The following is a 14612-nucleotide window of genomic DNA, read 5'->3' on the forward strand; positions in this document are numbered from 1 at the left end:
AACTGAAAAAATAATGCAGGATAGGTTTTCATTCTGGTGTGCTGCACTTTTCCTTAATAAAATCTAACTACCTATGAAGTTTCAAGTTGATAGCTTTCACAGTTTTTGAGATAAGCTCCGGACAAAAAGTATGAAAAATAACAAAGGACAATAATTCAAAAATTATAAAGTGTAGAGTTATCATTCTTGTGCACAGCATTTCTCCTCAATTAGATAAATCCACCTATGAAGTTTCATGTTGACACCTCAAGACTTTTTGGGTAGAAGGAAGTTTCAAAAATAGCAAAGGGCAATAACATAAAAATTATGAGGTGTGTATAGGTATCCCTTTGTGCACTCCACACCTCCTTAGTGAGATATACCCACCTATGAAGTTTCATTTTGATATCTTAAAGGCCTTTTTAGTTACGCTCCGGACAAAAATGTGGGACGGAAGAACGGACAGAGGGACGGACAGACGAATAGACGGACGAAAGGACGGACAGACGGAGACTAAGTTATATTTTGAGTTTCGAGTGATTACCTTATATAGTAAATATGTAATGAGTTACTGTCTAGATAACAAATAAGACTGAAAAATAAGAAAGGCAATAACTGAAAAATTATGCACGGCAGCATAAACATTCTTGCGCTCTGCAAACCTCATCAATGAGATCTATCCATCTATGAAGTTTCAAGTTGATACCTGTAATACTTTTGAGAATAGCTCCGTAAGAAAAAGTATGAAAAATAAAAAAGGACAATAACTCAAAATTTATAAAAGGTAGAGTTATCATTATTGTGCACAAAATTTCTTCTCAATAAGATATATCCACCTATGAAGTTTCATGTTGACATCTCAAAGACTTTTTGAGTTATGCTCCGCTCATGAAAAAAATAAGTATGAAAATTAACAAAGGCCAATAACTCAGAAGCTATGCGGGGTAGGGTTATCACTTTTGCGCACATCATTCCTCCTCAATAAGATCTATCCACCTATAAAGTTTCATGTTGACATCTCAAAGACTTTTTGAGTTATTCTCCACTCAGGTGAAAAATTAAGTATGAAAAATAACAAAGAACAATAACTCAAAAATTATGAAGGGTTGAGCACTGAACACCTTCTGAGTGAGATCTATCCACCTATGAAGCTTCATGTTGATATCTCAAAGGCTTTTTTAGTTATGCTCTGAACAAAAATTAAATTGAAAAATAACAAAGGGCAATAACTAAAAAAAATTTAAAGGGGAAATGGTTTCTTTTTACTTTTGGGTGCCAGCTTTTTCGGATTTTAACCATGGGATTAAAATTTTAAATCATATAACCCCGGGGGGTTTTATTTTTTTGCCCCCAAACTTTCCTCTAAGGAATTTCCCAAATTTAATGCTTTTTTTTGGTTCTTGGTTTTATTTTTCAGTCAGAAAAAAAAATTATTTGCTTGCCCCCTAAGCAATAAAGTTTTATATTTATATTTTAGAATTAAAATGTTATTTACAGTCCCCTTCTAATGTTTTGGTAACTAAAACCAAAAACCCTTTAAATTTTTGGTTTTATGAAACCCCGCCTATTTCCCCAAAACCTTTTTTTTGGCCAATTTGGCCCAAAATATCCCTTAAACCCGTAAATGTCCCCTTTAAAATTTTTTTTACTTTTCTCAAAATTTTCATTTTTTGTGCGGCCCCGCTTCACCGTGATTTCTTGAATTCGTGCAATCAAAAATAAATTTATTCTCTGTCGCACGATATTTAAGCTCAAATGCATGAGCAATTGTTGATGATAAAACCTGAGTAGATGGTGTCACTTTAATGGCGTCAAATGAGGTTAGATTTATGTGTTATTGACAGAGTCTATAAAGGCCACAACCGTGGTTGATATACGTCCCTGTTTGGAGACACTCTTTAGATTATATAGCCGTGGAAATCACATGTGTAGATGACATAACTCGGAACGCGCATGAGTGCGCGTCCGCCGCAAAAACGTATATCAATGAAATTAATCTAAGACAAAAAAAGAGAAAATAAGAACCCCTAAAGTCAGAAAATAAGAATCCCTAAAGTCTGTCCAGTTTCAAGTTACTTTCAAATTGATAATTTTAAAACGCTTAACTATATAACTAAAGAAAATCAATTGTAGTTATTTCCTTCTTTCCAGTACATTTATCTTCAACTTCTACGATGACTTCTGTCTCCCCGAATAGCATAGATAGTGCTACTTTCCTATCTCTTCTATCACTCCTGATAAGTTCATTATCAAACTCTATTTTTAGTCTACCTATCTCAAAGCATCCGTCATCATCTGTGTAAGCAGGATCTTTATTCACTGAAGCATATATTTCAAACTGCATAGCCTTCTGTCTTCTTGAAGGAGTAAAATAGGTATCTGTTACTTGGGTTTCACCCGGCTTTACTGTCTGTCCAGTAGTTACAAATTTGTTAAAGGCATTCCGACATCTTATTTGTCCATCCTTTGATGTGAAACGTTTACTTTCGGGATGAAATCCCTCAATAAAAAGCGGTGTGTAGTTAGTGCCATACGTATATTTTAGAATTCTTTCGCTTATTGAAAAAGGGTTGTGCCCATAGATTAGGGCACCTCTCAATACGACCGATGAAGCGCCAATAGGTCTTACGACTTGAATTCCGGGAAATGTTTCTGTAATTGCACGATGTAATACTTGCGATTCCGAATAACCACCGACCATGATTAAAACTCTTACTTCTTTAAGTGAGCTATCGGACAGCATCGACTTTAGATGATCAATTATTTTTGTTACCGAACTTTCAAAAAGATCAACAAAGACCTTGTTAGAAATCTTCATCTTATCCCTTTTAAGCACAATCAGACCTGCATACGGAGACGATGCTAAAATAGTACTTATGTCATTTTGGGAGTGTTTCTTGTAAAGATCAGTCAGGGAAACCGGCAATCGAATCCCTATTTTACCTACATTGTCCATATTTGGCTCTCGTTTCTTTGACTCAAATTCCCTTTGCATATCAAGCCAATCCTCCTTTTCCTCTAGCATAAACTGTTCAAATACATTTTGTCCTACCATACGTGTAAGCAAATTTTCGAATTCTTTGTCAACCATTATACCTCCCCAATCGCCACCACTTGCAGCTTTAACTTCCCTGAGTGTATTGTCACTTCCAGCCTCGTGTACTGTTATGTCTATTGTTCCTCCTACAAAATAATCATACACAAACGTGATATATTTAAGAAATAAGAATCTTTCAACTATCTTGTATGTGTTTACATATATTTTTCCGCGATTTTATTATGGTTATTATAGACACCTTGATTCTATGCCCATTTAAATACATATATTTTACTTACAAGTATGTGATTCAGTTAAACCTTAAACATTTAGATGCTCGTCAACATTAAGTTTGAGCATTGCATTTAGGCGGTTTCCAGAAAGGAATTATTATTTAGAAATAAATTTCTACGTTAATACGCTTTCATGTTTAGGACGCCTCTTGTGGCTGAAGGATTGCTTTAAAGGGTTAAGGCATCAGAAAAGTAGTCACCGTTTATGTCTGCGTGATCGTAAGAGGCGACTAAATGGGTTCAAATTATTGGAATATTTCTTAGCTCCAACAGGTAAGGCAGTTTTGATCTCTGTTGTAGCTGAAAGTTTGTAACATCCGAGGTTACCCAAAATTCATTCTTGTTCCGGCGCCATATGACATAAATTATGTTGGTGCGCCATAAAACGTACAAAATCAACAGCAATAAGTTAGGCTTCGAACAGCAATATTTTTCAATAAAACGGTACACATTGAAAATAAACATTTAACTTAAACTATCCAGAGGTACCATCGCAGTTGTCAATAATTTTGTATAATATGATTATTCTGACATAAAAAGAAAATTGAGTTAAATGTTTATTCGTGCAAAATATGTTACCCTTTTGATTTGAATAAATGGATAAGATCAGGATGAAGATTTATTTATATTATCATATTTTATTACTTTACCTCCTGCATCAACGACAATGTACTTGGTGCCCTTCGGTAACTTGGACATGGATATATCATCAGGTTTGTGAATATGTATGTGTCTACAATAAAGCGAAGCTACTTCAGGCTCCAGTGCAATTGTTAATCGATCTTTAAGGATACCAGCCTACAAATGATTATTAATATAATTAAGTATTATCTGCTAAGGTGACATAATATTTAGATATTAGATTTGAAAATTATAAAAACTATTGAAATAACAGATCATCGTTTTGACTTAGAAGCGTAAAATTCTTAAAGACATATAAAGCCTCAGATATTTTTCTTCCTAAGAAAAGGGAAACATGAGTTTTGTAACATTTTATCAATAGTTTAAGAGCATGGCTATTGCTTATCACCAAGCATTTGAAACTGTTTATCATGAAAATAGCAAAATGTACACACAATTGTATTTTGACATCCATATAAAATACTGAATCACTATAACTATACTAATTGCAACATGGGAACAAAAGCCAAATATCATTCCGGCAATTGACAAAATGAGTAAATTGTTTGGAACAGGACAACAAAACAATATTCAGAGAAATAGAAATAAATAGCATTTGTAAGGTAAAATGCGTTTTTAAAAACGCTCCAATATAAGGGAAATCGAGAAGGAAAGAAATAGCGAAAGTGGCATACACATGTTGAAAATTCATTCAATATTCAGTTTACAATTATCTTGTGCTCACTTTTTCAGCAGCCTCGCCCATGAATTGTTTTGCAGCATCGGACCATATTGCGGGAACTGTCACAACTAAGTGAATTTCAGAGGGTCTGATTATGCCATGTATTCCCTTGCCAGCATTTTTCAGCATATCGTCTACCAAGAACTTGATTGACATTCCAAAGACATCAGCTGCTAAAAGTGGTCTACCAGATTCGTCTTCGATTGCCATGTCTCGTTTTAAGTCCTAGCAAAAAACATGTAACTGTATAATGATGATTTCCAAACAATCCGTATGTGTGCACAAGATTAAATATAGAGCTACATTTTTGTATGTCTAAACTCTTTAATATAACTTGTATTTAGATATATTGACCTAACTTTTCAACTACATTTGTACAATATCTTTTGTTTGTAAAATCTAAAGCCCTCGAAACAACACGTAAAATGTTAAGCGTTTTAAAAACTTAATGTACTCGCTTTTACTTAACAATGAGACAAAAAAAACATAAATTATAATAATTGTTTTAAGCGACATCAAATCAGGGTTAAATAGTTAAAGAAATATGTAAATATTTGCAGTCCAAATAAAGAGTTTGTTTTATTTTTTTCAGATAATGAACAGTGAATCATCTTTATCGCACCTTCATTTTTATTATTCAATCGTATAAGTATTGGAATTGATTATCCTAAAGGACACGAAAAAAGTAACAGCAATGAGATGGTGTTTGTCAGAAGCCTCACAGCACTTTGACTAGTTGTTGTGAGTATAAAAGTTCAAACTTCAATACTGGAAGTATTTGTAGCAACAATATTTAAAGTGCCCGACATTCATAACAATACTGAGATGAAGCAATGGACAACTCCAGTCTTCTTGAAAGGAGAGTTCTTTCTAGCAATGAAAACAAAAATCAATAAACTTAGTTTGGTTTGTGGATAATTTAAACAGAAATATTTTGAACAACAACAAGCAAACGCATAAGCCGTATTTAATCTTGATTTCATCAGCAGAAATAATCCACAACAACATATAACAATACTGGAAAGTAACATATTATAAAGCAGATAATTTTAAGTAAATGCGATGAAGGTATATTATAACTTACATTGCCAATCTTAGAATAGAGTTTCATTTTGAATCGTTTAAAGAAGTAGTAATTGTTTTCTTCTTCCTCATCAAGTAATTCTCGATATTCGTTTTCGGCATCGTACCCGAACGCTTTCAATGTTTTACCATCGGGATTTACCAATACACACGTCGGTGTTTTTTCCGTCACTAAATTCCCTGAGCTTGGCAGCCAGTGCTTTATATTTGCTTTTGTTGGGTCCAAATCGTATTCGTGTTTGAAAGAAAAGGCCCAGCCGGAGAAGGTCGTTCCAAAATCTATTGCTCCAACAAGTAGTCTCGTTCCGGATGACTGTGTACAAGACGCCTGTGCACAATCGATATAAATTTGTGTATTAATTGTATTTCTTACCTAATAAATCATGCCTAAATTGTATTTCCTAACTAATACAGTCATGCCTAAATTACATTTCATGACCAATGCAGACATGACTCAATTGCATTTCTTAACAGATGTTGTCATGCTTTTATCGTATTTTAACGATTGCAGTAAAGTCTGAATTTTATTTCATTACCAATGCAGCCATGCCTCGAGTGCCTTTTTTAACGGATGCAAACATGTCGTAATTGCATTTCTTAACTAATACAGTCATGTCTTAACTTCATTTCTTCAAAAATGCTGACATGCCTCATTTTCATTTTTTTATTGTTTTTATAAAAAATTGTTTCTTTATTTTGTCATTTTTTCTATTAATTGTATAACTAGTATTGAATAATTATAAACACGCTCTCAAGTGACATCAAAAACAAAATATTTGAATTTAATTGATAAACATTAGCTGTCGTCTTAAACAAGGAAAGCAACTCGTGTAAAAAGTTCCGTAAGTTGTGAAGTAAATGTCATATTTGGGTTTGATCAATCTAAGATAAAAGTACATTATCTTTTTTCAGATCTTTGTCCGATTGAATTCGGAATGCAATGGGATAACATGTTTTTGTATCAGTATGATGTATTTACTTATGGGTAGATAAAAATCATTTATTGAATAATACCCTTGAGGTAAATAAACACATTTTTAAAATATTATACATAAACTTGAGGCTGCGGAATGCGATGTAAATTCGTCTATTGATGCTCGATCTAAAGTTATTTTTGATATAATTTTTCAAATGCATGGTCAAACATTAAGCATTAAACCGAAAAATAATGTCCAAAAGAAATCTCTCTGGTTTAATTCTACATGTTAACATGCTAAAAATCTTATTATTGTGACAAATAAGCTTTTAAAGCTGTCCCGTCTGATGAAAATTGAACCAGGTTTTTTGCAATTCTGGAAAAATATGTAATTTAAGTAAACGTAACCCGCGTCAATTTTGGGAGTAGATCAATAAATTAAAAAAATAAAGTAAGGCATGGAAATGGAATGGACAAATGGTGCGAATCTAATGATGTATTTAACGATTCACAATTTGGCTTTAGAGATAGACATAGTACAAGTGATTGTATATTTTTATTACATACATTTATTCACATATTTTTTACTTAACAAATCTAAATTATTTTGTGTTTTATAGATTATGCAAAGGTTTTCGACACCGTTGTTCTTAAAGCATTGTGGATTAATCTATGTCGATCTAATATGACCTGCAAAATCATAACAACGTTGAAATCTAGTTAAAGCATGCGTTAACATTTCTTCGAACATGATAATGTCCGATCTTTATTTGTTTGGGTCGTCAGACCAAACAAATAATGGTAGCGAAATTTCAGACCCTGATATGCTTATTTGCAAAATCCGCAAGTAGTCCGTCACGAACTCCTCGAAGCGGTTAGTTCCCTTTATAAGTCTTCTAACGCCATAAAATTAAGAAGAGATCAATGCGTAAAGATTGTCAAATGACAGGCGCATTAATTTTTAAACCTTCTCAAGAAAATAGTTCCCGATTGTTCGAAGATTTCTAATATTGTATAATTCTTTAACATTTCTGCAAATTACCGGTGATATATTCAAATAACTTTGCTACGCGAATTAATATCATTTTAATCAATGAAAATTGTTCGGCTATTTCCGTAAAGCTTCGGATTATTGTGATCGCCTAAATTAACATTTGTTATTTAGATTTTCTGAAAAATGAAGTAGGGATGTTGACTCTAGGACAGCCATCAATTTAGGCAGTCGATGATCGACAATCATTTTCCACTATAAGTACAACGGTCTTATAAGTTAAGCACCCGATAATTTAATCCACGTAAACAAAGCGCTATTTTTGGTCACACTTCAGCGAGTATTACACAAAGAGTAGTGAAATATTATATACATGTGAGAAGATTTTAGCTTTATTATTTCGCAGATATATATATATGATTATATTAAGCTCCATGATTATTAACATCAGTGTTAAACAAGAGGTTTACAGTGAACAAAACATCTCGAAATTAATAAGGATTAAAAACTCTAATTTAGAGTAATGTTGTTTGCTTCAGACTGTTTTTCTTATAACTTTCCCGTGAACCAGGGGTTACACGCTTGTTTAGGAAGTGCCAGGTTTAAATCCCAGTTAAGGCAACTTATTGTGTTGTTGTTGTTTTTTGTTGTTGTTTTTTTTGTTTGTTTGTCTTTAAATTGTGTAAGCCAAATAAACACTGAATTGAATATCAGTGTTGCAATGAGCCTTATAGCTAATTTACTACAGTTATATCACTGGAAACAGCATTGCTGGCACTATACAAAAACAAATTGGTTTATAATCTCACAACCTTCACCTTTCTGACATTCGGAGACCCAAACAAATTCAGAGCCTTCTGTGCTTTGACTGTTAAGTCAGTATTGCTTTAAAACAAGGAGAACCACTCTCCCCTTTCCTATTTGATGTCAATAATTGTTAAGATTTAATTAATGTATCTGATAGTGTTTGAACCAGTTATCTATGTATAAGTTATGTTGATTTTTTTTGCGGATAACATTTTTTTGTTTACAATAAATGCAGACAGCTTGCAAGTCCAACTTGATTGTATTTATCAATGCTCAATTAAATGGTATTTAAAGATTGACATTAAAAAGTCAAAAGTACATTGTTTGTTTTTTTGAAGATAGAAAACAATCTGTAAACTTTATTTACAATGGAAATATGAAAAATACTGTGCATGTGCTCACCGACCAAGCTCACAAAGCATATAATAGTATCCGGTCATTATTTAGTTGCGCCAATCTTGATATTAAAAGTAAACTTCCTTTTTGCCCCTGGCCTTATTTCTTTATTTATCCCCCCTTCCACGGGTATCCTATCCCCTTCCCCTGTGCCCTTTGACTTTGTCGGCCAATTATACTATCATTTATTTGTTGTCTTTGAATTCCTTGTCAGTTACAAATTATTTATCTATTATTCGATCATTTATTTATTATTTATTTCTTCTTTAGGTTCCTTATCAGTTACAAATTAATCATCATTCTAATGTATAGCCTGTGAGTGCTCTGTCTTGTGCCCTGTACAGTTTTTGTCCGCCTGGGCTCCTTGCCAATGGTTCTTGTTGCTGGGTCGTGTGGGGGTTGCATTCATTGAACGCCCCCTTTCCTTGTTGATTTTGTTCATCATATTCCTATTTTTGGCTCTATATCTCTACCTATTTTATTGTACGCTCTATGGATTTGGGGCGTTTATCAATTTAGGGAAATTGATAAACTACATATAAAATCTTGCGAACATATTCTTGGTGTTCAAACACAATCATCTGATATAGCGGTATTAGGATAATTCGGTTGTTTCTCTTTGTCCGTTTTAATAGAAATAGAGGGTCATGTGTAATCAACACATGCATATGTATAAAAAATTTAGAGAACAATGTAATCTTCAGAACGTAAATTCTTGGTCAAATACAATTAAAGCTTTACTTGATAGTTTAGATTTCAGTGATATATGGTTAAATTGTTACTCTTCCTGTAATTATTTTTGTATTTTGAAGCGAAGATTTCGAGATCAGTATGTCCAAAACTGACAAATGGAGTCTCATAATGTAATTAAACTTGCATACTTTAAGCAAATTTAAGTTGATTTCTATTATGAAATTTATTTAGACATGTTAGCTAATAGTAATCAAAGAGAGCTATACACTAGATTTAGAATATCAGCACGTAGTCTTGAAATTAAAGTAGGTAGATATACCGGCAATGAAAGAAAAAATCGTATTAGCTATTCTTCTTTTCTATATTTGTTCATCACAATCAGTTGAATCGGAGTACCATTTTTATTACACTGTAATAAATATTATGATTTACGTCATCGACATTTTGTAAATGAGGTATGTCATCAAATCGTAGAACTAGTATTATAAAAATGCCAAGTTTATAACGGAAGCTTATAATTTGAGAAATTTGCTGCTCTTCTAAGATTTTATTTTCTTGCATAGCAGACTGGCGTTTCGGTGCTGGAAATTACATCTGGCATGGGGTGCCAGATGAGTCGAGGGCCATACAACAACGTCAATTTAGCGCATTTGATTAATGTATTACGTTAAATTGACGTCATTTTAGAAGGGAACTATATGCCTAGGATGACGTCATTTCGGTTGTAAATTCAAAGATTAAATGTTTAGTTATTTGTGTAATATTTATATAATATGTTTATTTTGACCATATTCAGTATGTGTAAATGGTTAAAGGTATTTAAAATGCCGATATTTGTCAATAAACGAAATAAAATGAAATGTTATCTGAAATGTTATCTGGAATACGACAAATGTGATAATTTCTTATCTAATCTTAGTGCGTTTTAGCTTCACGGTGCATAAGACCTTGTGTTCACAAAAAAGTAATCATCTCATAACACAGAATGAATTTGTATGAAAATATAAGTTATATAATGCAAAAATATATAGTTAGATTAACACTGCTGATAGAGTCACGTTTGTAAATTAACGGATAACCCGCTCGAAAGCGGAGTTTCTCATTCAAACAGAAATTGTATTTTCGATTTTGTCACAATGAGGTTGCAGATATTTAGCCCTTTAAAACTAATTGTGGTCGTCTGTCCAGATGAAAATAAGAATAAGAGCCCTTATGAGTAGCTATTCCTATTTTTAATAACTTTATAAACTTCAGCATTAATTGTTCTTGTTTCTTTTGTATTGGCTTGGTTGCATTTTTTTAAAGACCCAATACGATTGTTTTAGGTTTTGCCTGTTTAGCTTTTGCCTGTCTACTTTTGAATTCACTTACGTTCAAATTCCAACAAAAATTTGCTGACCATTTTGATAATACAGAACAACAGATGTGTGTTTATTTACTAATGGCTACAGAAGTTCGTTACATAACACATGGTTTATAATGTCACAATTTACATAATGAAAACTTTCAAATACAATACAATACAATATATGCTTTAGTGATATAGTTAATAAACAAATATATTGACGATTTCAAAACGAAACAAAACTTACAGTTATTTGTTTGTATATACATGTAGTTAACATTTTTATGACTACAACAATATGATTCTTGTGAATTTATTAAATAACTAATGAAATAGTTAAATGTGTCATACCATTGTGTTTATCCATGAAATTTAGAATACGAAGACATACACACTGCTTATTACGAGAAACATTTACATGTTTATAGATTACAAGATAAAATATTATCTAGTATTTGTGAAACACAACTGGCTGTCTGGTGTGTAAAAGATACTGTACTCGTATGTCAGTATGTTAGATATACTACTCTACCAGTTTTGTAACTTGATGCATCATTTATTTATCTGGTAATATTTTTTTTTAATTTTTTTTTTTTTTTTTATTTTTTTTTTTTAGTTTTTACTTGGGCAAACAATTATGCTTATGTTCTGATGAAACAATAAATGTCAAAACAACATTTCATTTCTTGTTAATAAAAAACGAAAACTCAAATTTCTGTGTTTTGTGTTTGTTTTCGAACTACCACTGTTCATTGAACTTCTTTAAACGTATGTTTTAATAAAAATTAAAAGTATAAAAAAAAACAAATTTCCTAGGATGCTACCAACTACTTACCAGTGCCTCTTCAGCAGAACTTTATTTTCCATGCTTCAAGTGTGGGTATTACATTTTATAATGATGCATTAGATTGCCTGGTTCAGGTAGATTACCAGGCCAACGGTTGTTTGCCAGTGATACTGTCGACTTGCCTTTCCTGGTGGGAATAAATGTTTTTCAGTCTCAATGAAACACTTATGACATAGAGTTTTTTTAAAAACGGAGAAGAATTCGCAACGAGATAGGATATAGTAACGGTCGGATGCGGAAATAGAATGGACAGAATCCCAGTAGGCACATCAACGTAATAACAACTTTGAAATGTGATCAGATTTCAACGTTGAAATAACGTATGATAAATATTCGGATTTGACAGTATAAACATTGTTAAAGTATCGACGTTAGCCTTTTACCCCATGAGCATATTGCAAAAAATGGCCGTTTTCATTGCAAAGCCGCATGTAACAAGTTCAAACTCTATGAAACTATCAAAAATGCTTCAATACTGATGAAACTTAGCACAAATGTTAACTAGCCTCTGTCACACAGCATTCTCAATTGTAAATTTCCTGTTACCATGACAACAGGGGACGTCTCAAAATTGCCAAAAATCACTATTTTGCATTGTTTATTTCCATTTAAACTGATTTCAAAGTGCTGCAACTTCTCAATGAATTGAAATAGAGTAAAAGGCTTTTCAGCGTCGGTTACTAGTTACCCTAAGATCGACCTGATGCCATTTTTAGCCTGTCACATGTCAGAAGGGGCACATCCCCATTTTGGCAACCCGCTGATGTAACATTTGGATGGAGGGCGGCGCCGAAAATGTGGTCACTTTTTTAGCAACAATTCTCAAACGAAAAACAGTGTTTGGGGCCTAAATAGGGCATTTTTTCACTGTTTGAGGCCTCAAAAAGGGGGGGGGGCAAGACTGTCAAAACCCCGTTTATAAGGGAAAATATCAAAGTGACCAATTTAAATTTGTTTTTAAAATATTGTTTAAAAAAGCCCCATTTCTTTTTTAGCAATTTGCGTTGGATTAAGCCAAAGGATGAAAAGAACCGTAACCTGCTTTGTATTTGGAGAATTGTTTTTTTTTTTTTTATTTATTTTTGTTGGAATAATCTAAAAACGACCAGGGATATTTGCAAGTATTTTGAGTAGAAGTGCAGTGCAAACAAATAATTACTCTACCTTCCGTTATTTTCTGCCATTTGTTTATTTTTACACTTTGAACTTTGTCCGGGACATTACTCTTAACAGACAAGTGATATTAACAAGACACTTCGTAGGTATATAGATTTCATTGATAAAAGTGCAGTGCAAAGGAACCGTTACTCTGTCGTGGCTTTTCTGGAGTAACTGCCCTTTGTTTATTTTTACACTTAAAACTGTGTCATAACTCTAAAGCGACAAAGGGTATTAACAAAAAACTCTGTAGGTAGATAAATATCAAAAAGGGAAAAGTTCAGTGCTAAAAGACCATAACTCTGTCTTCCTTATTTTTGGGTAAATTTCCCCTTTTTTCATTTTACACATAGATTTTTTTCCCAGAAAAAAATGAGAAACTATGAAAGAAATAACCAATTGAACACTTTTAAAATTTGGTAAATTAGAAATCTCACTAATTTAAAGTTCAGTGCACGGAAGGGCCCATACCCTTTTACCCGTATAATCCGAAGTTTTAATAAGCCTTTTTTTTTCATTTTTTACACTTTAAAACCGTTTGGCCAGGGGCCCAATAACTTGGACTAATGAAGTATACAATGAACTTTTTAAAGTAGTTTTAAGAATTCTTCAAAAGCTGATTTAGAAGAGCAAGGAAGAAGAACGTATTACCCTTAAAAGAAAGTCATGGAAAACTTTCAATTCAAATCCCAACTTTGAAAATTTATGTTTTATTGGAATGTAAAGGACTAATAAACTCAAAAACCATTTGAAAAAAAAACGAATAAACTTACTGCATTCCTCCCCCTATGGTGAAAACTTTATTAACCATCAAAAGGACGGTTTTTTTTTTCTGACCCCAAGGCCGGGTGGGTCGGGGGTATTTTCAGGCAATTGGTTGACAAATTTCCCTTGTTTATTTTGGTAGAAAGTATCGTAAATCTCGTTCCCCCGAAATCCTTAAAACGGCATCCACGGGGTTATGAAAACAGCCAAGAAAGTGGTTTTTTTTTTTTTGGTATTTTCCATTTAATTCTATAAATTGTATTTAATTTATTCAGATTAGCAAGAGGTTTAAGTCAAGAACAAAAATTAAGATATAAAATAATTGTTCTTTTTTTATTTATAATCACGGTATGAAATTGAACATTTTTGAAAATATCGTAAACAAACATTCCACAAGTCCCGATGAAATGGTTTATGTCATAAACCTTAAATCCCTAAGTTTTACATTACTTTCCCTCTGAAACAATGTTTGCCCCTATTATGCCCGTTCCAACAAATATTCTTTTTTTATTAAGGGGCTAGCCAAACCATTTTTGGATTGTACAGAGGTGGGTTAGAGGGGCCCACCCAAACCTTAAAAAATACATTTTAAAGCCAGATCTAGTTTTTTTTTATTCTTGTTTTTTTGTCCCCTTTAAAATAAACCTCCTGAAATCGGAACTTTTGGGTTTGGTAACATAAATGAACATTTTTCTTGTCCCATTTCTCCCTGTCCAAGATGTCCAACTCGGGTGAAGTCCAAAACTGGTCCCCCCCCGTAAAGAATAGTTTTGGGGGTATAAATAACCTGGGTTTTTTCTGTAAACATAAAAACCATTCCCTCTCCCTGTTTGTCTCCACTCTTCCTTTTGAATTTTTTACAAGTGCATCCCTTTCCCCCCTTGGTAAAGGTTTAATTTTAACTTTTCCTAACAAAATAATAAATTACCAAATCGCCTT

The 14612-nt window shown here is 32.9% G+C and overlaps 1 protein-coding gene across 1 annotated transcript; it reads right to left on the minus strand.

Annotated features, from left to right (window-relative positions):
- Positions 1-1680: 1680 nt before the first annotated feature.
- Positions 1681-11351, minus strand: LOC132746484 (heat shock 70 kDa protein 12B-like). The gene is made up of 5 exons (XM_060735660.1): positions 11255-11351; positions 5757-6083; positions 4676-4897; positions 3960-4107; positions 1681-3162 (listed from the first exon to the last, which is right to left on the minus strand). The coding sequence occupies exons 1-5, from the start codon at positions 11255-11257 to the stop codon at positions 2093-2095; spliced, it is 1770 nt and encodes a 589-aa protein (XP_060591643.1). The 5' UTR covers positions 11258-11351; the 3' UTR covers positions 1681-2092.
- Positions 11352-14612: the final 3261 nt, after the last annotated feature.

This window comes from Ruditapes philippinarum, unplaced genomic scaffold, assembly GCF_026571515.1.
Source record: "Ruditapes philippinarum isolate M1 unplaced genomic scaffold, ASM2657151v2 ctg5659_1_1_1_1, whole genome shotgun sequence".
Lineage (NCBI taxonomy): Eukaryota > Metazoa > Mollusca > Bivalvia > Venerida > Veneridae > Ruditapes > Ruditapes philippinarum.